The following is a 26,470-nucleotide window of genomic DNA, read 5'->3' as shown; positions in this document are numbered from 1 at the left end:
CTCCTTACTTTATATAGGATTTTAGAGACAAGTGTGCAACTGTAGGTTTCATTTTTAATGATAGCAGATTTTGAGATGATACCAGTATTTTTATGATAAAGAGTTTATCATTTGTGAAATATTGAACCAGTGACCTTAGCTATTCAGATATGATGAAAGGCCCAATCTAACCTTTTATTGAACATGATATTTATTAAAAATGAAACTCCTCGTTTCTATTACTTAATCAATAACACATTAAGCCATTTATTAATATGATTACAGAAGGTCTTGCAGATTAGATATTCTGCCCCCTTGTCATCTAGTTTAACAACCAGGAAACAGCAGTCTAAGCTAGAGTCAGCCAAATCTGTCTAATCATTGCGCCTGTAACTTTTATGAGATCCTGGAAAGAACACCTACAATTTGCAGAAAGAAAATAATCTGTAGTTGCTGTCTTGGAAGGAACAAGCCCCTTTTACATCATTACATAAGTAAACCTACCTGGAGAAGATCTATTTTATTTAGTTAACCATTATTTATTTGCTTAAAACAGTGAGGTTTGGTACAGGTGGCATATTGGTAAATGTGGCAAGAAATGCGTCGCACGCTTGATGTCGGCCAGGAAAGAAGCCTGTGGTAGGAGAAAGAAGAAAGAGCTGCAGAGTCGGGACTGTTGAGGCACATCTCTGCTATGGGGTCTCATGGTTTTTATTGAAACGGAGTGCCCATCTAGCAAAGGGCACGTGTCCTAAGTGAATTTTCAGAAACGAACTGCTTCCTGGATGAGCACTCCTGTTACCCTGTGCCAGTACCCTGTGTCCTGTTCCAGTCTCAGTGTGCGTGATGCCACGGGAATGTCGAGCTTCACTTGTGACAGTTAGGACAGCCAAGGACCCGGACCCCTTCGGAATACACAGCATTGTTGAGTGCTCTACAGGTCCCGCTTCATTTACTCCTCACAGTAACTTTGAGGAGGGAGGTCCCGCAGTCTGCGGTTTCAAGTTGAGAAAACGAGGAAAAGGTTTTACAAGAGCCACCCTTTGTAAGCAAGCACCGTAGGGTCTGCTCTCCCCTCGTTGTCTCCCCATCCCTGAGACTTTGCAGATGAACGAGCTGAGGGTCTGAAAGCTCATTTGCCCCCAGCCCGTGTTCTTCACCACTGACCTCGGAGGCAGCCGGCTACAAGTTGTTCAACAGTGTCACGCTCAGGGGCTGCCCCAAAGGGAGGGCGGAAGACTGGTGCTGGAACAGGGCAGACATCTGCCTGGCAAGGGGCTGCTCGGTCAGCCAAGTCTTTGACCCCTTCCAAGAAGCTGCTGATGTAAAACTGTGTGCAAATGAGCCTCTGTCCAAACAAGCAGCAATGGTCTGTGTCTGGTTTAAAGGACAGGCAGAGTGTCTCGGGTATAGGTGTTTCTTTTCCGGATAACAGATCATGTGAAGTCAGAGCTGGTAGGGCTTGTAGAGGTCAGCCAGCCAGCCACCTCCCCACCCAGACAAAGAAGCCGAGGGCCCGGAGGTGAAGGCATCGTCCTGATGGCACCGACGGGCACCAGGCCTCCCCACGGCCTCTCCTCTCGGGCACGTGTGACTGACATCTTACCAGTCACATGGAGTGTCTTTCTTTTGGAGTTCTTCAGAACTCCTTGTTTAAAACCTCTAGGGAACCTGCACAATGTTGCTGGTTTTCTAACATCTGAAGAACTTAGTTTTGCATAAAGTGTTTAAATTTTGTGCCTGGAGCATCTGGGTGGCTCATTCGGTTAAGCATCTGACTCTTGATTTCTGTTCAAGTCACGATCTCACGGTTTGTGACAGCGCAGAGCCTGCTTGGGATCCTCTCTCTCTCTCTCTCTCTCTCTCTTCCCCTTCCCCGCTTCATGCTCTTTCTCTAAATAAACTTAAAAAAATAAAAATAAATTTCATGCCGAAAAGTTATTACTAAAGTACAATAAAGTTTTTCCTTTTTTCCTTAGTGAAAAAAACTCATTAGTCCTGGAACTGGAAGGTAATGAAAAGTTGTGGAAATTATAGAAAAATGTGGTCAAACGTTTTCCCTTGTAACCTTGATCCCTTGATCAGTCCCTGTACTGGTTCTCCTTGGGGACACGTGTTCTGAGGCCTGTTCCTAGCGCACTGTTGGCCCTGGCATTCTCACCGGGGACCTGGTCCCGTTCTCTGCCCGCATGGCTGGTTTTTTGGTCCCTCCGGTGTGTCATCGGCAACCCAGAAGTGGGCTTCTATTGTCAAAATGGTGAGGGGGTTGCCTCCCAAAAACAAAATGTTCTTTACTTGACCGGTCACCTGGATAGAGCTGCCTGTTCGGCATCACCTCAAATAGACCCAAACGGTCCCGGAGGCTGATATGAAATCACACAGAATGTTTCCCCAAAATAGACCCACGGGGCTGGCCAGGTTGGTGGCTCGGTGTTCCTAGGGCCTCTGAGGGATTTTGTGTCTGAGGACATCTTGGTGGCTGTGCGGCAGGCAAAGCAGAGTGTGGGTTTTATCCTCCCTGCCCCCCCCCCCCACCTTCTGTGCGGCTAAAATACACTCAGTCCATTGTACTTACTTGGTATCATCTGTTCTTCCCATGGTGCATGTTTTCCCTCAAACTGAGGACATGTGAGGACTGGGGAGCTGAATGCTTGGGGGGAGGTCTTCTGGGTTTGTGGGGGAGGGCTTTTGTTTCTATAGGATAGCAACGCATTTTTGCCCACTTTCTGTGCTCCCTTTTAGAATCAGAGATTGAATCGGAGGCTTGTGTTGGTTTTACAATTTTATTTGTGGTTTTTACGGGTAAATCTTCATCGAGGTTCCTTTGTCAGAAAACTGGATAAATGCATGGCCTTTCTGTCTGATGGTAGATAGCTTTTTTCCTGTCTGAACCAGTTTTTTGTTGAGAGTGCCTCCGCGTGATTTATTTCAAATAACTTGGGTTAGAAAGTAAGCGGGTCTGTGTGACGTTTTTAGTTTCAGCTCAGAGCACATCGAGCCAGTATAGAGACGCATCTGATAGCAGCATTTCCCAGCAAAACACAATTGCTGTTGATGTACATAATTGATCACTTTATTAACTGTGGAAAAAAGAAGCCTTATTGAAGCCATAAAGCATAACTTCATTATGTCCTGAATGTAGAAAGCAAACACATTGGAGAGTGGCTGACAGGTTCCCGTTTCAAGGCTGATTCTGATCACGATAATATTCAAGCAGCATTGATTGTTCTCTAACTGGATTTTTCTCTCCGTAGGCCTCCTCGGAAGAGCTGAAAGCTGCCTACCGGCGGCTGTGCATGCTTTACCATCCCGACAAGCACCGGGACCCGGAGCTCAAGTCCCAGGCGGAGCGGCTGTTTAACCTTGTGCACCAGGCTTATGAAGGTCAGCGGAGGGCCAGGCCTCGCGCACATGCCCTGAAAAGCAGCTGCTCGATTTTTAAGAGGCTTGATTTGTAGAGGACAGAAAGAGAGTCCTTAGAGGTGCATGAGAGAGGAGGTTAGGTTAGTGCTTTTTTACTGACAGGTCCTTTGAAAGAGTGGTAGTTTGCCCTGGAATCAATGTGTCCGGTCAGTGGGACATGAGAGTGTGAGCAGAGCAGACGGGGGCCGGGCTGCAGGGAGCACTCAGGCTCTAAATCGCTCGCTGGCTTTCTTCTAAAGGGAGCTCTTCCAGGTAAAAGGCTGATCGCTTCAGACAGGCCCTCTTTGTTCTCTTTTTTTATGAGAACATTCACAAGAATGTTTTTTTTACTTGAACATCATTTTATTGGCTCCGGAGCATTTGGTTAAGGAAAGGTTCTAACAAAAGGAAGAAAATGATGTTAGGGAGGCCAACAGGAAGTAGAATCAAGTAATTCAGGTTTTTATACTTACATCTTAGGTACTTCAGAAGGAAAATTTTGTGATGTAGCTGTGTATAAAATATTGAAGTCGGGGCGCCTGGGTGGTTCAGCCAGTTAAGTGTCCAACTTCAGCTCAGGTTCATGAGTTCGAGCTCTGCATCGGGCTCCATACTGACAGCTCCGAGCCTGGAGCCTACTCCCGATTCTGTGTCTCCCTCTCTCTCTCTGCCCCTCCCCTGCTTGCGCTCTGTCTATATATATATAATCAAAAATAAATATTAAAAAAATTTTTTAAATGTTAAAGTAACTGATGGGTCCAGTTTCTGTTGGAGATGGTGGAAAAGCTCTAGCAACATAACAGTGATGGTTACACGACACTGAATGCACCTAATGCCGCTGAAGTATACACTTAAAAGTGGCTGAAATCAATTTTATGTTATGCATATTCTGCCACAGGTTTATAAATAAAAATTTAAAAATATTAATGCACTCTTAGAATATATGCCAAGTAAAATAAGTTATTCATTCTGGAACAGATTGGTGATTTGCTCCTTAGTTAAACAGACCAAAAATTAGATAATGTGTTTCTTTATGAAATAAAGACTTCTCGTTGTTGGGTGCCTGGGTGGCTCAGTCGGTTAAGCATCCGTCTTAGTCTCGGGTCATGATCTCACGGTTCGTGAGTTTAAGTCCCGCATTGGGCTCTGTGCTAACAGCTCAGAGCCTGGAGCCTTGCTTCAGATAGTGTGTCTCCCTCTCTCTCTCTGCCCTCTGCCACTTGTGCTCTGTCTCTTTATCTCCCTCTCTCCCTCCTTCCCTCTCTCTCAAAAATAAACATTAAAAAAAATTTTAAGCAATTTTTTTAACTTTTGTGTTTTTTTTTAATTTATTTTTGAGAGACAGAGCGTGAGTGGGGGAGGAGCAGAGAGAGAGGGAGACACAGAACCCAAAGCAGGCTCCAGGCTCTTGAGCTGTCAGCACAGAGCTCAATGCGGGGTCGGAACCCGTGAACCATGAGATCATGACCTGAGCTGGAGTCGGACGCTTAACCGACTGAGCCACCCAGGCGCCCCAACATTAAAAAAAATTTTTTTTAATCTATTTTAAAGACTTTTTGTTATAGACATAAAAGCATATGCCATATTTCACTTTATGGTTTTATCAAAAAATTGGGCTTTACTGATGAGGAAAACTCAGGCTGCAGTGCACGATCCACGTCTGTGGTCAGCATTGGGTCTTTAGTAGATTTAACTCCTGCTCAGAAGCCTGTTCCTTTTATCGTATCCTGTTGTCTGAATGGCTGTGTGAATTTTACCGTTGTCTAAATTACCCCCGTGGCCAGCTTGTGTTGTCCTGGAGATACAGGGAAGAGTTAACAGAAAACCCGAACGGTTCTTGAGGAAGTGCTGTGGCAGCAGAACCGCCCCCATGCTCAGCCTCATGGGGAGACCAAGGGAAAGCCGTGAACAGATAAGTCCCCACGAAATCCTACAGATTAGCTCAAGAAGTCTACCTCCCACGTCTTCCAGTGGTCAGCACTTCTTTCTTCCCCGTTGGATTTGCATATGGATACGATCATGTACATCGTTTTTTTAATGAGGCCTAAAAATACATGGGAAGTCTCAAGGGAGAGAAGTTTCGGAGGTCTTGCACAGAAACTGGCAGAGGAGGTGAGGAAGGGAGCGACCACTGGCTTTCCTAACACTTGCATTCCGCTTGGATGTCCTTCCAGTAGCTGTCCCTCCCTGAAAAATCTTTTTCTGATGTACTTATTTAGGTGATGTGGCAGCCACCATGGTGACAGGTGTTTGGGTCTTAAAATGATTTACAAAAAAGCAGAAGGATATTAAGTATATATATATAGTAAATATATATAAAGCTTATTCAGACAGGCTCTGATTGTAGAAAAATCTGATTTTACAATCAGAGCCTGTCTGAATAAGCTTTAGAAACTGGAATTAGCTCTTTCTTTCTTTTTGTTTGTTTGCTTTTTGTGTTTTTTTTTTGTTTTTTTGTGTTTTTTTTTTTTTTTTGCTTATTTCTTTATTTAAATCCAAGTTAGTTAACATATAGTGCAGTAATGGTTTCAGGAGTAGAACCCAGTGATTCATCACTTACCTGTGACACCCAGTGTTCATCCCAACAAGCGCCCTTCTTAATGCCCGTCCCCCCACCCACCTCCCCTCCAGCAACCCTCAGTTTGTTCTCTGTCTTTGAGAGTTTCCTAAGATTTGCTTCCCTCTCTGTTTTTATCTTATTTTTCCTTCCCTTCCTCTGTGTTCATCTGTTTCGTTTCTTCAACTCCTGAAATTAACTCTTTCATCCCCAGCTACTGTATAGACTGTGGCAGAAACTTAACCAAATTTGTTAAAAAACAACTGTTCTCGAGTGGCCCGAGAGTGCAGCTTCCTGCCAGGTGCACCTCACAATGAAGAGTTGCTTGGACACAAAAAATCCGACATTTCTCATTTGTGTCCCACCTTTAAGCACATCCTGGACCAGATCAGATAGGCAGTTAGGGGGAAAGATGCACAGGGGTGAAGAGTGCCTCTCGGTGAGATTGTGCTTGGACAGGGAGGAAGGGAAGGAGGTAGATTTACCTGACGATGTTGTTTCCAGCTCTGAAAGGTGAATTCCGTGCTTTGTAAATGTGTGATTTTTAATTTACAGTGCTCAGCGACCCCCAGACCAGGGCCATCTATGACATCTATGGGAAGAGAGGCCTGGAGATGGAAGGATGGGAGGTAAGAGAACCTGTGCATCTGGCGTCCCAGAAAAGTCTTTAAACATCTGCAGAGCACCAACCCCCTGATCCCACAGCCTGGGACCACGTGCTTGAGAGTACTGGAAGCCGCTAGAGTCCCTTTCTAGCTTCATATTTCGGTGTAAGGAGATGACTTCTAGGCTTGGCTATGCCTCTGCGTACCTCCGTGTGCTCAAGCAGGTCAGCCATCCAGCTTGTCCTCTGTTTCCTAACCTGTCAGGTAAAAAGCCAGGGGCGTAGGCTGTACCAGTATTTTCTAACCCCCGGGAGGGAACAGGCTGCTTGGGGGTCTGATGGAAGACAGTTTCCGTAGGGGTGCGGTTCTGTCTCCACACGCATTTCCTGCCACCCTCCACCGTTTTGTGCCGCTCCTTCCGCCCCAGGTTACCAGTGACTGCATTTGGGACGTGTTTGTGTTGGTAATGTGTTGTGCATGTGAGCAAATGGAAACACAGAAAAGTTGACAACTACTGGATTGAATTGCCCAGGAGGAAGAATGTTCCCCTGGCAGCCATGCTGTGTAAAAACAGTTACTCACGTTCACACAAGCTTCTGTTCTCCCTTTGCTCTGCCACTGACTAGTCACAGAGCCTCGGGCAGGTCCATGTTACGAGTGCGGGGAGGGGGAGGGACGGCACGAGGATCAGATGGGAAGATAGGGGAAGATGAAGACAAAAACCAGGGGGAAAACCCTTAAGTTGCTGTGAGAACATATATGTGTTAGTACTTAATTTCATTAAAGAAACTTGGGTTTTGACGCCCCAGAAATTGTAGGAGGCTGTTAATGTTAAATTGGCCATTGTTGATTTCTTTCTCATCACTGTATAAATTACCCCTGATGTTCTTTTGGTATTGAATCTCAAGCCTGTAAGCCTGTCTCCTCTAACTAGCATTAAAACCTTCTACAGACTACAAGAGAAGCGAGACAGCTTCTGGTTCCCTTTCCACTGCTGCTTAATATTGGTGGCTTGTGGGCCATGTTCCACCCGTGGTCATGTTTTGGTTGCCCACACAGCAAATTGTAGTCGCTATCATTTAAAACTCGGGACATTTTGCATAAAAGTCCGGTTGTCTGTCTTCTCTTGGAAAAATCAGAAAATCTGGTAGCAGTGTATCTGACTTCCCCTGCGAGGAACGGCAGTCCACCAGATCTCCTGAGGCTCTGCCCTGTGGGCAAGGCTGTGCCGTCGGCCCTCCCGACACTCAGCACCTCCCGTGGTCTTACATCGGGCCTGCCCTTCATCCGCGTGCCCTGCCTGGCTCCAGCAGGCAGTCGATTTCTGGCCTTTGGTTTGATGGCAATAGCAGTGCTTCAGGTCACATTAGCTCATCGTAGCAAAGCGTTAGGTCTGATAGCTAAGCATTTTTTCATCCTAAAAGGAAAACAGAATCTTGTTGTATTTACTGACTTTCTCCTCACCTTGTGTCCACCATGTTCAAGCTCCCTCGTTTTTTGAAGACGTGGGTCGGTTATAGTGTTTCGTGGTAGCAGTCAGCGCCGCAGAAAGGCTGCAGACTTGTCTTACATGCCCCTCCCTTCAGAGTCAGGGCTGTTCATTCCCAGCAGCATCATCCCAGCTAATGGAGCGGTGGGGTAACATCTTCCTGGCAAAATATTGTGTGGTTTCCTATCACCAAACCAAATTATCTCCCTATTAGCGACAAAGCAAAACCGCATGCACAGTAGTGATTATACAAGTATGTAGGCAGTCATGGATGGTGAATGGGTAAGTTTTTATATGCATATATTTTAGTAAGCTACTTTAAGAAAATCAAGTTCTGGGGCGCCTGGGTGGCTTGGTCGGTTAAGCATCCGACTTCGGCTCAGGTCATGATCTCACGGTCCGTGAGTTCGAGCCCCACGTCGGGCTCTGTGCTGACCGCTCGGAGCCTGGAGCCTGCTTCAGATTCTGTGTCTCCCTCTCTCTCTGCCCCTCCCCTGTTCATGCTCTGTCTCTCTCTGTCTCAAAAATAAAAATAAACGTTAAAATTTAAAAAAAAAAAAAAAAAAAAAAAAAAAAAAGAAAATCAAGTTCTCATCGATCAGAATTGGCTTTTTTTGCATTGATTCTAAGCCTTCACCGAATATAAAAATGGCTTCAAGGAAGAACACCTGAAGATCCCCTCCCAGATGTGCACTAAGAGATGTATCCGTGTCTAACACATGAGGGGAAAATTGAGCCCCTCATTCAGGCTGTGAATGAAGAGTCTCAGTGAACTCTGGAGCGCTCTGTGGGGCTGGCATCGCCACTCCTAAGAGGAGACCCCTCCCGCTGCTGGCTGGTTCACACGAGGGCTCTCCTGCATCAGTCAGAGCTGCTTCCCCAGGGAGGAAGCTGAGTTCCCTTCATGCTGTCGCTGGTGTTATTTTCTAATTGCCGATGGTATCCATTTGCCCCACATCTGTTAGTCTGAACAGATGGGGTAGTCGCCAAAGGGTGCTGTCAGAATCCTAGCGCCTTCAGTCCAGAGATGTAAGAGCCCATCCCAGGCGTAGTGGCCACTCCCTGCCCAGCAGAGGGGTCACCCCTTCTTTTGGTGGCCGCTGGGGAGCAAATGGGAGCTTGTTCAGGCTGCACTAAGTACCCTGCATTCAGTCATTAGGTAAGTTTTCATTCTTTGTTTTTGTCTTTTTCTTAACGTTTATTTACTATTGAGAGACAGAGCATGAGCATGAGCATGGGAGGGGCAGAGAGAGGAGGAGACACAGAATCCGAAGCAGCCCGAGGCGGAGCTCGAACTCACAAACCACGGATCATGACCTGAGCCGAAGTCGGACACTCAACTGACTGAGTCACCCAGGCGCCCCCCCCGCCCCGCCCCCTTGTTTTTGTCTTTTAACCTTCAAGAGGCTTTGTCATTCTCCGGCAGGATTCCACGGGAACGAGGTGCAGAGGTTCAGGCACACCCACGTGCAAAGCCAGCCCTTTCAGTTTTCCAAGTTGGTTGGCGGGTTTGTGTGGATACCCACGTTGGAAATGAGATTGGCTTCAGAGTGGCAAGGCTCACCCTGAGCTGGGAACGCTTGGTGGTGCTCAGTCTGCTAACAGCTCGCCCGCGGAATGGAGAGCACATGCCTCAGTAGCACTGGCAAGACAGTACATCGTGTCCTTTGGCCCAGACCGTTCACTGTCTGCTTTTGTCTGCAGCCCCTTACTTTGTCCTTATTTCACTGCTTCCGCTCTCTTAGAGGTCAGTCTTACCGTGTCTAAGAAGGTAACCTGCATTACCAAGATCATGAAAACAAAGGCTTGAAAGCTCTCATAGACTAAGGAGACACGATGACTGAAAGCAGTCCCAGAGCCTAGACTGGATCCCGGAACAGACAAAGGATGCGAGTGGAAAAACTGGTAAAATCCAGAAAGTCTGAGTTCAGTTCACGGTAGCACACCGAGGTTGGTTTTGAGATTTGGCAGCCGTCCCGTGGTTACGTAAGGTGTGAACATCGGGAGAAGCTGGGTGAAGGGTGTACAGGAACTTTCTGTACTATCTTTGTCGTTTTTCTAAAGTTCTAAGTAATCTTCTAGAATTATTCCAAAACAAAAGTCAGGTAGCTAGAGTCAGAATTTTCAGACCAGACGGTACCTCAGGAATCCTGTAGTTTATAGCAGGGATCTGAAGTGAGAGATCGGGGACCCCCGCTGAGGCCACCAGGAGGTTAGAGGCAGCGTGGGACAGCCCGCTTTTCGCCAGGCTGCCTTGCTTTTCAGGGTCCCTGTCCCCTCTCCCACAAGGGAAGTCAGTCTTCCTGGCTAACGCAGGGACAGAACTAGTTGGTGAATGGATGGTTAAGGCGAACGGTCCAGGTGTGTGGATCTACGGGCTGCACGTGGTACGCTCTGTCGTCGAGAACGTCTGGTATTTACCAGCTGTAGTGCCATTCAGGAAGGTGTGCTCCTGGGTGCACAGGAGGGCACGTGTCTGAGGGTGACCAAGATGGAAGGCGTGTGAAGGAGAGCATAAAGGCCGGGGGCCTTGGAAGCTGGAGCGAGACGCCCTGCCCGGCCCCTCACTGCTCGGGAGGTGCCAGCCGTCCTGACTTTGCAGTTAGCTCTGATTATGCGCCAGCTCTTTGCCAAAACTCCTGTAAAATTGACTAGAAATGGGATGACTTAACCCCTGTGGAGCATCTGCCTCTTCAGTTTACCAGGGAGTGTGGGAGAGGGAAAGGGATTTGTACCTATTGATCCAGCCAGCAGAGGTGAGGCAGCTATAGAGTTTTTGAAAACAAATCTTGTTCTGCTCTGGCCTCTGTGGAGCCTGACACTTTCTGGTCTTAATTCCTGGAATCTTACGAATCTATTTTAAAAATACCAATATAGGGGCGCCTGGGTGGCGCAGTCGGTTAAGCATCCAACTCTCGGTTTCGGCTCAGGTCACGATCTCTCCGCCGGTTTCGTGAGTTGAAGCCCTGCACTGGGCTCCGTGCTGACAGCGCAGAACCTGCTTGGGATTCTTTCTCCCTCGCTCTCTGCCCCTCCCCCACTCGCACACTCTCTAAATAAATAAATAGATAAACTTAAAAAAAACAGTATAGAGGCACATACACCACATACACGGAGTCAGTGTCGCTGGGTAAGTCTGGCTGGTCAGACTCGTGCTCAGTGTGCACTCTCAACACCAGCGTCCCGTTGGGCAGACTACTCGGCGTGAAGCCTTTTCGTCCAGGGAGAACAGCCCGGTTGCTCCGGGACCCGTGGAGGGGGCTCTTCCGCTTCCCATCCAGACCCCCTTGGCCGTGGTGATGCGTCACGTAGGTCGCCACTGGCAGGTTCCATAGTCCCAGGCCCACCGAATCTGGGTCCCAAGGTCACAAAGAATTCCTAAAATATTTTAAATCCTTTTTTCCTGATCTGTCTTGACCTTCACGGTTAAATGGAATAGTTGATTACTTATATTTCCCTGAAGCTCTCTTGTCTTTATTTTCTGTGATGAAGGGAGAGGCTGACAGGACATGGCGGGGGCGGGGGGGGGGTGATGGAAACTGAAGCACTGAGCCTCATTCCGCTCTGTCCAGGGCAGGGACTTCGGGTGGGTGCCTCACGCCCTCAGCTTTGGAGAAGTAGGTGAGCCTCCTTGTCAGTTAAATACAACCGAGGGTGTCGCTGTGAGGTAACGAAGCAGTCACTGGCGTGCCATTTAGGACTTTCATTTGTTCTTGGATGGTTTTTAAGTGTTCTATTTTATTTTTGAAGTTTATTCATTTGAGAGAGAGCGAGTGCACACACGACTGGGGCGGGGGCAGAGAGAGAGAGAGAGAGAGAGAGAGAGAGAGAGAATCCCAAGCAGGCTCCGCACTGTCAGCCCAGAGCCCGACTCGGGGCTTGATCTCGTGAACTGTGAGATCATGACCTGAGCCGAAATCAAGAGTCGGACGCTTAACCAGCTGAGCCACTCGGGCGCCCCGTGTTTTTATTTTAGGAATTATTGATTACATCTGGTTATTAGAGGCGGAAATGCTGTTTTCCTTATTTTTTCCTCTTTACTTCCTGAAAGCATAGTAAACACATTTCTCAGTATGCTTTTGGCTAAGCCAGTTTTTGTATTTATTTTTCTGTATTGCTGAATGATAAAATAAAGGGACACAGAACCTAGAACGTGACCCGGTTTATGTGAGAATGCACACACACATACATGTATGCACAGAGGGTGTCTAGGAAGATGCGTTAAAAACTAGATGTCAGCCTGGGAGAAGGAGGATGGCGGAGAAGAGGGAGTGAGCTATAGGCCAATTGTACTTTTTTCCTTTATATCCTTCTGTACTATTTTGATTTTTTGCTGTAAGCATGTATTTTTTTAAACAATTTTTTAAACTTGTGATTTCCAGGATTGCTTCTTCTCACATCACCTCCCTTTTTAGCTGTTCTGTGAGCAGCCTCTCGAGGCGCCTCTGTGTTTCTCCCACTGATACAAGGAATGTGCTCTCTGGGTTTGTCCCCCACCCATCTCATGACTTTGTCGGCCTGCCCCCACTCTCGGTGTTTCTCCCAGGCCATGGCATCCTGGACCCCTAGAAATCATGTGGTGCAGTTCCCTCTTTCAGAGATGTGGGGCCTGAGGCCCACGGTGGCCTTTTCCTGCCTCTTTGAAATCTCCATTTTGTGATGAGCTAAGAAAAGCCAAAACGGAACGCCTTATTTTCTCATAGACTTGTCATTGTGCATCCCTGAGTAGTATTGTGGCCTGCCTTTTGGTACCTGAGTACTGTTTTATGCTAAGGCCCGTCTGGCATCATACATTCTCAGGGTCATATCATATTGAAGGGGGAAGAGTCCCACGGTGTAAAAACGCCCAGGCCTGATGGCTGAAGCTCAGAAGGCATCTCCAGCGATGGCTCCAGCACACTGGGGAGAGATGACAGGGCAGTTGTGAGCACCTTCGTCCTCTGCTTTCATCTTCAATGTTTATTACTGGGCTGGGACTCATTAGGAAATTTAGACCACGAGACTTAAGGCGACGTATTCTCTGTAAGATTCCTACAGCGTCAGAGAGAAGTTTACCGCAACGAGGGAAACCACGCTTAGTCTCTCTGGAGAGCTGAAGGGAAGCATCGCCTTGGGGATGATCGGAGGGCAGAGCTGAGCGGATACGACCGTGAGCCTGAGCTCACCAGGGCCTGGCTCCGTGGGAGAAAGGCTTGTCGGGGTGTCATTGCTGCTCTCGGAATCCCAGGGCGAGGAACAGCCAGACCTGGGCCACGCGAATGCGCCATGTTAGCGATGTCCACTCTTGGTGTATGTTTTCCTCGCTTTCTGGGTCCTTAACTGCCTCTTCCTCCTGACTGTGCCTGCAGGTTGTGGAGAGGAGGAGAACGCCAGCCGAAATCAGGGAAGAGTTTGAGCGGCTGCAGAGAGAGAGGGAGGACAGGAGGCTGCAGCAGCGCACCAACCCCAAGGTAAGCCGGGCCCGCGGCAGTGAGGATGGCGTAGGCCTCACTGCCAGGCGGCAGGCCTGAGGTCAGTGGTGAGAGCGGACCAAATTGGTGGAACAAAATTGTGCGTATTTTATCTCAGAGCAGCCTCTTTCGGGAGAGCAGCTCCTGGTGGCTTTCGGCAGAGCTGCCACTCAGGACCTGGAGAAAAGTGTCTCGAACCCTTGAACCGCGTGCAGGGAAGACCAAACCCATCCCGAGCCGAGGAGACTTCCCAGGCGGCAGCACAGGCAAGGTCCCTGAGACCCTTTCCTGCAGTCGTGCCGCCCGAGCCCTTGGCGGGTGACAGTCAAGGGACACTGTCAGCAGCCATCTGACCCCGCTCCGAAGCAGCAGGACTCCCTGCAGCACTGGGGGTGTGGGACGTTTCCAAACTGCCTTACGCGGGGCCCCGGCTCTGATCTGCCTGGACACCGGTGCCGTGAACACCAGTCACCGGGCTGTTCTGACAACGAGGTGACCCCCTTTAACTCCATCAAGTCCCCAAGGGAGTTTGAGTCCCATGACCTAGTGACGGGCCTGAGTCTGAGAGCTACTTTTCGGTCCTGTGGATGATACCTTTTCCTCTGATCTGTTAGAGAAGCAGATTGTCCAGAGTGCACGCGCCAGCCCCGTGGCAAATGGGGTGTCTCCGTCAACTTGAGATGCCGGTTGTGTGAATGTATAGTCGAATGTGACCCCGGTGTCCTGTTCAGCTGCACTTGACGAGGGCCCTCAGCAGCCGGACTCCCTCAGTGTGGCCCGATGGCCTGGCAGGCAGCCTGAGATCTAAAGAGAAAGAACAGAGGCTGGCTTACAGCCCGGGCATTGTGATAATATGAACTTCTGATCAAGTACATTCTAGGAAGGGGAATTTTTTTTCAAGACTCCTACAGCGTTTAGAGGACCGTATCTTCAGAACACTCCCATCTATTTGAAGCCTGCATTTCAAAGTATATTTATAAATGCCGACACCTCTCCTTCCTGCCCAGCCTCCCTGCAGCAGATGATGGCGTCAGCGGTGCGGGGCCGTCTTAACGGTCGTAGGAGAGCGGAGAATCGAAACGCTGGCTGAACCGACTCGGGGCGGGTGACACAGTGGGGAGCACTAAAGGTCTCTGCGGCGCCCCGAGCCGTGCTCGGGGGTTCCCTTCGTGGAGCCAGTGCTCAGGGCCACGCGCCGCGGGAGGTCTGGTTTGAAAGTCGGTGTCGGCAGATGGAGTGAGGGTTGAGGAGACGGGGTGGGGCCTGGCGGGAGCAAGCTGTTGCTGTGGAATCTTTGCCGTTCTGGCTGGAGTTATGCTGCATCCCGAGCAATGAAGGGGAAAGAGAACGTCACAGTAGCCTGAGCCTCCGTGTCCTGCGATAAAATTGGCCATCTGGGTGCGCGCAGTGATTGCTTATTGGGATTCTGTGGAAACGTGTCTCCGGGCCATGTTTCCGTGGAATGAGAGAGCACAGCTGTGACCATTTCACACAAGCGTGCGAGTTATTGTAAAATTCCTAATACTTTGCTACTTCCATAAACTGCTTCCAAATAAATAAGACATTTTCTAGCCAGAAATAGTGAGTGATAACCAGATGTTTGGCCATGCAGCATTTTGAGGAGAGCTTTTATTCCATTTCTGAGGGTTTTGCTTTTCATGATGAGTGGAAAGGTTTGGGATGTTCTCATCCTAAGAAAGCGGAGATCTCCTCTCTTAAGGCCACAGGGGAAGGACACTGCCGATGACCATCGGGCTCAGCACCGACCTGTTGTCACAGGGGACTGGCAGGCGAGCACATGTGTGGCACTGCTGTCTGAGACTTGGATGGGCATTTCTCTCCGTTGTTACCAGTAAGAGTTTGTTGGGCGGGGATCTGCCGGTGGGATGTATGTATGAGAACGGGCAAAGAGGTCAGGTGGGAAAAAGTGGTAGATGGGAAATATTCTGACACGGTGATGTGGGACCCGAAGCAAAGCGCGTGACCTGTGTTTAGTTTTCTCATCTGTAAAACGAAGCCGCCTGACCTTCCTGACTACCACGCCAAGTTGGGAAATGATTGAAACAATAGGAAATAGGTGTTAATTCATTGGAAACAGACACACGTGCTGGGTCAATGCAAAGTGGTACCCATTAGGTACCATCGAGGTTAAGAACTTTTGTTTTTGTGTCTCCCCCAGCACTGCGTGGGAAATACTTGGTTTGGTCAGGTAGTTCTGGGCCCATGGGGTGGGTTTGGATGGGGTCTGGCAGTTGGGATTTCAAAGTGGCCCTCTGACAACACCGTCAGCCTTCTCCCATGGCCTTGGCCTTGTGGAGTCTCGGTGTGGCCAGCTACCTGTGAGTCTTGGTTTGTGTGAAATGAGCTTTGGAAAGCACAGTGGTGCTTAGAAACGATGAGCGGAATCCCCAGTTCCCGCGTGGGAGCCACCGATGGCACGCGTGCACACGCACACTCACGCACGCACAGACGCCCAGACGCCCAGACGCCAGAGGCAGCACGATAGCGCTTTCCACCTGGAGTCCGGAGCCCTGCACTGGGATTCTGATTCCACCCTCTTGTTCTGGGCCCGGGGTCAGGTCACTTCTCCAGTCTTCGCTCTGTTTCCTCTTGGGTGAAATGAAAGGTTTGCCACAAAGCCCACTGCTTGGGGTCAAGAGACTCCAAAGTCCTTAGTTTAATTGCCCCTGTTTTCTGTCTTTGCTGCGTGAGAGTAGAGTCGCGTTCCCTGCTGGAAAACGCGAGGCTTGGGTTGCTGGTGTCCTGGGATCTCCCAGGCCCTCACATTGAGCAGGCGTAGGGGGTAGTTTGCGGCCAGACAGACGATGAGGCTCCTCCACACCGAGTGCGCCGTGCGTGACTGGACTCTGACTGGACGGCCACGGCCACCCTCCCTCCCTCTTCAAGATCTTGGTTTTATTTGCTTAATCCATCTACGCGTCTTGACATTCAGAGACTTAAGATGATGCAGTAGGGTTGTTCCGTGCCATGTTCACTTCATACTGATTATTTTCATTCCTTTCTTTGTTAATGCCCATAAACCTTCTGTCTCTCTCACGGCAGCCACTCTGGGAGTCTAAAGATGACAGGTCTCGGGCAGCGCAGTCGGGACTTTGTTACTGCCTCCTAATGAACTTGTTCCCATCCCGTGTGAAGCACACTGTTAAGTCAAAGACTGTTGGGGGGCTGTCACTGTCTGCCCCTGGGGGTATGGACTGCTTGCTTTCTGACCCCTTTACATAACAGTTCCTGGAGATCGGCACATTATTTCCTGGACCTTCCATTCTCCTTTCGCTGTACAGAGCTTAACGTAAACTCCCTGGCAAGACCTCCTTTCTGATTTTAGAAAGGCCAGCTTATTGGTTTGGTTCCTGTAATAGCTTAAAAATAGAATCCAGCTGTATCAGGAAACATTTAAAAAATGTATCAAGGAAGACCTATAACAGTAAAAATATTTTTAAATCCCAGAGTGTTTTCATAAAGACACAGGATTACATTACTCAATTATTTTTAAAGGGTTTTTGAAAAGCCGTGTTTCACTTGCCATGGCTAATGATTATAGGCATCCGAATGAGCCTGTGGCTATGACTTCAGTCTGTTCGGTGGAAATGACTCTGATGTCATAAACTGACTCGGCTTCGCTGACAGGAAAATCGTACAGAAGAAAAGCTGTTCGAGCCCATATGTTGGTTGCGCTCAATGTCAGGAAGGGGCGACGTAATGTGTGCAGAAATGGGCAGCTGTCGAGAGTGAAGAAATTGGGAAGTTGGCACGGAAGAGGGGACCGAGTCCGAGGAGGCTGTTGGATAAAGCAGAGCTTTTGCAGAAGAGAAGGGCCGGCTGCTGTCCCCATCCTGGTGGCGTAACCACTTAGAAACAAGGCGTCAGAATTAGAGACTTCGGTTTATGCAGGGAGGGCGGCCCAGGGGGGTGGCGTCCTTGGAAACTCTGGTAAGTTTGAGATTGATCCTCCAACATGAGAGAACATGGGTTCTGACTTTGATCCCAGAATGAATCTGCAGAGACCATCTCACAAGAGCCACCATGGGCTCGTCAGCTATAAAACAGGCAAACTGCACAGTGCCTCTTAAAGCAATTGCCTCTTTGGGTGGAATTTTCAGTTAGTAATTGAGAATGCATTTGACAGAAATTTCTCACATTATCCTTATGGCCAGATAAAATACAAACATGAAAATAATTCAGAATGGAACATTCCTGGCTGAATGAACACCTGATTCTACTCAAAGAGGGTTGATTAATGCATCATCCCCAGCCTGGTGAGAAGCTTCTCCTCATGGGAGAAAGGCTGTAACTTGTCATGCTCAGAATTTCTGTGAATGATGTCAGTGAAGATGTGTTTGTCATATTCACAGGTGACCCAAGGCCGAAGGACAAAGCCAAGATTCTAAAAGATCCCAGTGAACTAGAATGGCAAGGTTAGACGTGCTAGCTAAGAGAAGGGGAGATGGGGAAATGGTGGTCTTTATTTGACTCAGTGTTAACAACAGTGTAGAGTATTTTGCAGGTTGGGAATGAGTACGATAAAGATGATTCATTTATTCACAAAGCAGTTTAAATTGGGTGCCTGTAAGGAGCCAGATCCTGTGCCAGATGTGGACGTGAAGCAGAGAATAACAGACGAGACCCTGCCCTCTTGGATACTGGCCGAGAGAGACAATAAACACAATACATAAAGCATATAATACGTTAGAACGTGACCGTGCTATGGCGGGAAGCTAGGTCAAGGTCCGGGGGGAGGAAAGCAATTTGAAATAGGGTGGTCAGGCCTTGCTGAGAGGATAACACTGGAACAAAGATGAGACAAGTCATCCGTGTGGATATCGGGGAAGAGCCTTCTGGATGGAGGGAGCAGCCAGTGCAGAGGGATACTGGATCTGGTATGTTCGAGTAGAGGCAAAGAGACCAGTGTGTCTGGAACAGTGATGGTGGAAATTATTAGCAGCTGGGGGCCAAGAGGCACATCTCCATTTCCCTGTTGAAAAGCAGCAACTGGCCTTAATTTGTGACAGTTCGAGAGAACAGAACCGACGGCACGGAGATGATCTTGGCTCGGTCTAAGGAGCAGTGAACGAGGTGGGCTGCTGGGGGCTGAAGGAAACCACACTTTCATCCACCGTCTCGTCCCGAACACAGAGCAGCAGGGACCTGCATCTTCCAAGTGGGGGGAAGGGGGGCAGTTATATAATTAAGATAAAAATAAGTTTTCCCGGCTGTTCACAGAGCCAGTGTGGGAGTGGGTGCCAGGCCGGCGGGTGGTGCTCCGTCCCGGCTGGAGCGCTTTGATGACCTCTGGCGGTCTCCAGGCCCTGCCTGGGAGTCGTGGTGTCCCTTGGTTATGTTAGCTCCTCCGGAAGAGGAGGCCTCTGAGACTACGCGGCACAAGAAGTCGACGGATTTTTAAATATGCATATAAGACCTTTCTGAGATTTTAAATTTTTTTTTTTTAACGTTTATTTATTTTTGAGACAGAGAGAGACAGAGCATGAATGGGGGAGGGTCAGAGAGAGAGGGAGACACAGAATCTGAAACAGGCTCCAGGCTCTGAGCGGTCAGCACAGAGCCCGACGCGGGGCTTGAACTCACGGTCTGCGAGATCATGACCTGAGCCGAAGTCGGACACTCAACCGACTGAGCCACCCAGGCGCCCCAAGACCTTTCTGAGATTTTAATCATTTTTAAGTAGATGCTAGTTTTGAAGTCTAAGGTGTGGGGAAATTTTTTGCAGGTTTTTGTGGTCAGAGTAATACGCGTAAGTAGTTTACGAAGTCGGGTACCAGACTTACTACGGAAACAAGCAGCCGCCCCTCCCAGCACCCGTCTTTCCCACCTGACTCCTGCCCCCACCCCACCTGACCCAGGAGAGACGTGCCTCTCCCTGCCCCCTGAGCTCTTGCTTCAGACATTTCTTCTGTATTCCTGAGTCGCACGTTTACACTGTTCTGTTTTTCCGGTTTCCCCCGGTCGGTAAAGATAAGGATGCAGTTCCCCAGCGTCCTTGTCCACCCAGCGCGGTTATAATCCCCTTTGGGGTTAAGTGAAGGTTCACCAAATAAATGCTCAGCTGAGCCAGGCGGGCGTACCACGACTACCAGACCTTTCTTGAAAGGCCTTTTCCTCACAGTGTCAGTAACTCTCCCTAGGTTCCTTTGACGAGCTTTCTATAAATCTGTCACTACTTCGTTTCCAGACTGTTGGATTCAACCTTCCCCCTTCCATCGCACTCCTTAGATACTCTCACCCATCCTGGTGGCACCCCCCGCCCCCAGGATCCCCGCTTCATCCTCCCTGCTCCCATTCCAGTCTGGACCCTGCTTTCCAGGCCTGCGTACAGCTGGGGCCCCAGGACTTTCCTCACCAGCTTCCTAGGAATGCCTTTTCGTTCAGTCAACATCCTGAGCTGCACCAAACAGAACCTCCCTGTCCTCGAGGAGCTCGGAGGCCCAACCCTTTCCTGGGTTGGCTTTCCGCCTCCCTGTCTTCCTGATTGATCCTTTTTTGGGCATCCTCCAGTAGCTCATTATAAAAGATGCCTGGAAGGCAAATTTCTTTGTCCTTTTTTTTCTGCTCTAAGTCTTTTAAAAGAAAAAATAACGTAAGGACTACGCATATATACACATACAAAGGATTACGTGTAATGTATAAACCGTAACAGGAGTGAGGAACATGTAGGACCCCACCGCCTGACCCCAGGACAAGAGTACTGCCCACACCTTGCATCCGCTTCCATGGCCCCCGCCTGCCCCACCCCCCTGCCAGAAGGAAACACAATCCAAATGGCCATCCTTGTGTTGCTTTTTAAATTTTGCCATAAATTGTGTGTATGCTTGGGGCGGCCTGGATGGCTCAGTCGGTTAAGTGTCTGGCTTCGGCCCAGGTCATTGATCTCAAGGTTCGAGCCCCACACTGGGCTCTCTCCTGACTTTGCAGAGCCTGCTTGGGATCCTCTGTCTTCCTGTCTCTCTGCCTCTCCCCCTCACGTGCGCGCTCGCTCTCTCTCTCTCTCTCTCTCTCCTAAAAATAAATAAATAAGCATTTAAAAAAACAAAAGGATGTAGGCTTAAGTAATACACTGTTTGGGTCTTATTTTTCAGCTTTATAAAAATGCTACTATGCTATCAGTAGTCCTCTGGGACTTGTTTTCTACCCACACCTCATACTCTTTTGGAGTCTGTGTGTTTCTCGTGAGGCTGTGGCTCGTTCGTTATCGTTGCTGTAAACCAGCTCACCCACCCTCGTTTCCGGGGTTTTGCTGTTCAAGAACATTCCGCGTGTTCTCATGCTTGTCTCCTCGTGCACACACGTGCAGGGGTGTCCACGAACACCGAGATATAAAATTGACGTTCAGCTCTTAAGAGGTGTCGCCACCTTGCTTTCCCGACTCTGCATACCTCAGAAGGTCTTGGTTGTATCTTTATCCTCAGCTAAGTATAAAGCCTGTGTGTGCATACGTTGGACAGTATACGTGTGTCGAGACACGTGTTATGAAGTGAGTCTAACTTACTATTTAGTTACAGCTTCATATTTAACGTGAACATTCCTGCTCTATTTTGTAACATCCACGAAGTTTCCTCTTCTCAGATGTGTTGTTTTTCTAATTCATGGGAAGGTGCAAGGTGGGGCTCTGGCGCTTTGAGCTGTAGAGACAGATGCCCTGCGTTCGCATCCCATCTCAGACACTTCGCCTCTTTGTTCCTCGGCGTGTTCATCTGTGAAGTGGAGACAGTGGCAGTGTCGTCAGTGAAAAGCTGAAGCGAAGCGGAACACGTGTTGAACACTTGGGAGAGTCCCTGACACATAGCGTTCACAGCGCTGTTTTTTACGATTAACGCAACATGTCTTATTTTTCTAAGGATATGATTCCTTGCAGGTTGTTTGCCATTTTCTTTGGCGTTTGTATTCTCTGCTTCTTTCTCCTTTCTGATCTTTACTTGGTTTCCGACTTCCGTGTTGGAGATTTCCCTCGAACGTGTGGTAATCTCTGGCTGTCTGCTCCCGAGGAGGGAGGCAGAAAAGCCCGGGCTTGGCAGGGCTTGTCACTCATGGCCTTAACTCCCTCCATCCTCGACGGAGCTTAGTGTTGAAAGGCCTCTTCTACTCAGCGGGTGGTTGCTCTCTGGAGAGGAAACCCCCAGTCTCTGGCCTGGCTGCGGTCGGGGCGTGGGGGGAGCGGGCTGGGAGATGACCCTGTTTCCAGGGCCTGCCCCACCCCTCCCGCCAGACCTGGCATGCCTTCCCTTGGTGTCTTCAAAGATCAGGCCTCTGTCACTTGTCCCCTTAGTAAGCAGGCAACTCCTGGGGTGTCTGGCCCCTCCGGTGCCTCAGCCAACAGAGGCCTGGTTCCGGCTTCCTCTGCTCAGTGACCATCTCCATCCTTTTCCAGTTTCTAAGGCTTGTTAGCACCTCTTCTCTATCACCTCTGTTATTCCTTGAGCCTCACTTTGGGAGGGAGGAGGGTTTCAAGACAATAATACTATTGGTTTAACCAAAAATCCACATTGGTTATTGGACGTAATTGTACCAGAAGCCTTTTGTTTGTCCGTCATCATCGAGATAGAAGAACAAAAGAAAAAAGAAAAAAAAAGAAAATAGCCACAACTCTATCAACCACAGCTTCTTCATTTGAAAGTCTGTCGGGAAGAGGGGCGCCTGGGTGGCTCAATTGGATAGGTATCTGACTTCAGCTCAGGTCGTGATCTCGGGATTCGTGAGTTCCAGCCCCGCGTCGGGCTCTGCACCGACAGCGCGGAGCCCAGAGCCTGTTTCGGATTCTGCGTCTCCCTCTCTCTGCCCCTCCCCTGCTCACTCTCCGTCTTTCTCTCTCTCAAAAATAAATAATCACTAAAAAAACCTGTTTTTTAACTGCAGATTCTCAGAGGAGCTGCACAGGAGTCTGTCAGGCTGCTCCCGGGGACTCTGCATCTAAAAAGCAGGCTCCCAGGGAGGTCAGATGGCGGCTGACTTGGAGCTGCCGCAGGAGTCTGCAGGCGTGAGGGCACAAAGCTGTCTTGCTTACAGTGTATTTTTGTTTCATGGTTAAAGAAAACAGGGTTGACTTAAGAATGCTTCGTTTGGTGGTCCAGTGTGGTTGTCGTTCAGAGGTTGGAATAGATGCTTAAAAGTTGATCTCTTCCTCCTATGTTTACCTCCCTGAACCTTTGAATCTTAAGAGTTGGTGATTTTTATTAAGTAGTTCAAACCTGAGAAACTAGTAAGTCGGATTCATTTGCTAAGTCGTGTTATATTCTTACTACCGTGGCCTGATTGAAGATGGTTTGAAACCACGGGGAGCGTCCTCCCTGGAGCCCAGTCGCTTGTGGTCTGGGCAGCGGAAACTGCCCTACGCGACAGACTGATTCTTCCATCTCCGGAACAGATCACAGAGGTCTTAGGTGGGAATCTGTAGCTGCTGCCTGTCCCACTGACGGTGTTTCATCGGTATCACGAACGCATGTAAAGGACTTTGTAACTATCATCGTGTTGTCTTTTTATACTCTGATGGCAGAATTGAGTACCCTAACACAAGGCTCAGCCAACCGTGGCCCACTGTCTAGTTTTCTTCAGCCCGTGAGCTAAGAATGGTTTTTATTACATCTTTAATGGTTTTTAAAAAATCACAAGAGGGGCATCTGGATGGCTCGGTTGGTTGAGCATCTGGCTCTTAATCTCAGCTCAGGTCTTGATCTCCAGGTCATGGGTTCAGGCCCCTCACTGGACTCCATGCTGGGCATTTAGCCTACTTTAAAAAAAAAAAGAAAAAAGGAAGAAGAAGAATTTGTGACACATAAAAATGATATGAAACTTGGGGCGCCTGGGTGGCTCGGTCGGTTAAGCGTCCAACTTCGGCTCAGTTAATGGTCGCACAGTCCATAGGTTCAAGCCCTGAGTCGGGCTCTGTGCTGACAGCTCAGAGCCTGGAGCCTGCTTTGGATTCTGTGTCCTTTTCTCTGTGCCCCGCCCCCTGCTCGAGCTCGCTCTCGCTCTCTCTCTCTTGCTCTCTCTCTGTCAAAAATACAAATGAAACTTGAATTTCAGTATTCTGAAATAAAGTTTTATTGGAATACAGCAAAGCTCATTCATTTAAGTATGACCTGTGGCTTTTTTGTGCTTTCAGTAACAGCACAGACTGAGTGGTTTCAGCCATAACCGTCTACAAAACCTAAAATATGATCTAGCCCTTGACAGAAAAAGTTCGATGACCCTGCTCTAGAAAACTAAAGTGAAGTGTGCAAGTATTTTCCTTTGTAAACTCTTTTTATTTGAAAAATGTGATTTAATTACAATTTAATAATAAAAGGACACAAACCTCCATACATCGGATGAAAAGTTGTTGGGAAAGCGCTGGCTCATTAATTTACCCGGCATTAGATCTATTTTATCTTTCTCTTTTCCTTGATCTTTTTGATCTTCTGTCAGAATTCAGATCTTTCACCCCTCAAAGTTGTGACTTCTCATATAAAAGCATATTGTCTTGAAAGTTCCTGAAAGTGAGTTGGTAAGTTGCCACCAAATACCTCGTTAGCACACGGAGAAGAAAGCTCTCCGGTTCTGGTACTGTGACCAGCCCATTCTCAAAAGGTTATCGCCTTGAAATGGGAGAACAGCAGAAGGCAGACATCCAAACCACTCTTGAAAATATTAAGAGACATGTCCTTGTGCCCCCAGAATGATGTGATCACTCATGCTCTGGGACAGTCTGTTTCATCGGGTGTGGCTGGCTCTTGAGCCTAACATCCCGTACAGTGGCTCTCTTGACCTTTCTGGGTGAGTCCTTTTCCATAGACTCTGACCAAAGCCTGTTGAGTCTCAGAAGTCACCGCTCAGGCGCGTGGGTGGTGGCTCTGTAGGTTAAACGTCTGACTTCAGCCCAGGTCATGCTCTCACAATTTGTGGGTTCACACCCTGCGTTGGGGTCTGTGCTGGCAGCTTGGAGCCTGGAGCCTGCTTCAGATTCTGTGTCTCCCTCTCTCCCTGTCTCTCTGCCCCTACCCCACTCGCACTGTCTGTCTCTCTCTATCTGTCTCTGTCTCTAAAATAAACATTAAAAATTTTTAAATTAAAAGGAAAGAAACACAAAATAGTTGAAAAACTGATGACTTGAGCAATATTTTTGGCTTTTAAGGGCTCTTCTACCCTTTGGTACACAGGCTGCTGGTCAGTGTGAAGTTAACACAAAGATGTATCATTCTAAAATTTTTCTTTGGGAAAGGAAAGAAAACCATACTTAACATTCTGGAAGTTTTCACCCAATGCAATTAGATAATAAAGGAGATGTAAATATTGAAAGGGCTGTAGTTTTTTGTGTAGGATATGATTGCCTGTCCTTAGAGAACCAACTGAAACCTGCCGAGACCAAGTTGAATGAGGCGGCCGTCAGGAAACCCCCAGAGATAAGACCGTGGTTGCCACCGTTCCTGCCACACGGATCACCAAATAGGCTCCCCTGACCACTCTCCCTGCCTCCTTCCTCGCCTCAGCACAGCAGGCCGATTGAGCCTGCAAAACTAGGGTGGGACCACGCCATCCTGCCTGAGGCGCTCCAGTGGCTTATATCATTCATTATGAGCCAGCATCCTGACAGTGGCCCGTATAGGGTGACTGTCATTCCCCATCCAAACCCCAGGACGTTTTTGAGAGAGAAAAAGAGGTACTTAAAATAATTAAAATTTTACAGCTTTTTGAAATGTTTATTGACCAACACTGATTTTATTATATTGGAGAAACTATGAAATGGTTTATTTAAAACCTATTTTCAAAAATAAAGTATTTCCTGTAAAAAAACACATACCTGTGTATATTAAAGCAGATTTTAAAAATTATATTGATTATGTGAACATGAAAAGTGGCAGAAGCAGGGGCGCCTGGCTGGCTCAGCTTAGAGCATGCGACTCTTGATTTCAGCATCGTGAGTTCAAGCCCCACGTTGGATGTCGAGCCTACTTAAAAAAATAAATAAAAGTAGCAGAAGCAGAATCATTTTCGGCACACATTCACATACGTATATCAGCTGTATTTGTCTCTGATATTCTGCATTCTGGTTATGTATCAGTGCATAACCAGTCACACCAAAACTTAGTGGCTCGAGTGAACAATTGGGTTTTCTCTCCTGGTCCTGTGGTTGACCAGACTCAGCTGGATGGTTCTCCCTGGGGGGTCTCCTCATATGGGTGAAGTCCAGTGGCAGCTGGGTCACATTGAAGATGACGTTTGCACTCTTGTGCCTCCCAGGTGGCTCTCCTCCTTCTCCCCCTAACCCCGGCTGGCTTGGGCTTCCTCACGGCATAGCAGTCTCAGGGGACATAGATTGTCCCGTGTTAGTGAGCTTCCCCAGAAAGCACCTCCAAAGGCCTGAAAGAAGCTTCGAGTCTTCCTGTGACCTAGCTCTGAAGGCTACACCTTCACACCCACTGCACTCTGTTGGACAAAAGCAAGTCCCAGTCCTGTGCAGAATCAAGGAGAGGGCTCTGTGCAAGGGTCACATGCCAGCAGGCAGGACCCACTGGGAGGCCTTCTTTGGATTCTTATTCCCTCACTGTGGCACCACTATTTTTCCGAAGAATGTACCTTTAGCGTTTTTTTTTTTCTTTCATGACATTGCCTACCATCTTCTACACTTGTATTTAGTAAATTTGAAATTTTTAACATATTTGATTCTTCTCTGTATACTATAGTATTCTTAATTGAGAAGAAAATAGTCTAAATTCTAAATTTCTACCTTGTGGAGCATATATTTTGGCCCAAGTATTTTCATAGGTATTGTCTTTTTGCCTCCATTTGGAATATTTTTGACACATTTTTTTTTTTATAAACTGTCTTTATTTATGATCTTTTGACTGCTTCATCAAATTTACATGCCAGCCACAAAGCTGCAGGCAAGGCCTTTTCGTTCCGTTCCAGGATAGAAGATAAATTTAACTAATTAAAGATGACAGCTCCACCCAACGATTCTTACCAAAAATTGAGATATTCC

At 48.2% G+C, this 26,470-nt stretch overlaps 1 protein-coding gene across 1 annotated transcript in view; it reads left to right on the top strand.

The window, feature by feature from the left end:
• The window catches only part of DNAJC11 (DnaJ heat shock protein family (Hsp40) member C11), a 65,870-nt gene that overhangs the window by 17,299 nt on the left and 22,101 nt on the right, over positions 1-26,470 (top strand). Inside the window, exons 2-4 of the mRNA XM_042994820.1 lie at positions 3,234-3,363; positions 6,494-6,567; positions 13,381-13,482. Of these exons, the coding sequence (XP_042850754.1) occupies positions 3,234-3,363; positions 6,494-6,567; positions 13,381-13,482 (306 nt within the window). The remainder of the gene's footprint in view (positions 1-3,233; positions 3,364-6,493; positions 6,568-13,380; positions 13,483-26,470) is intronic.

The sequence above is a fragment of the Panthera tigris genome, chromosome C1 (genome assembly GCF_018350195.1).
Source record: "Panthera tigris isolate Pti1 chromosome C1, P.tigris_Pti1_mat1.1, whole genome shotgun sequence".
Taxonomy (NCBI): domain Eukaryota; kingdom Metazoa; phylum Chordata; class Mammalia; order Carnivora; family Felidae; genus Panthera; species Panthera tigris.
The sequence above is the reverse complement of the archived record's forward strand: the minus strand, read 5'-3'. Positions and strand labels throughout refer to the sequence as shown.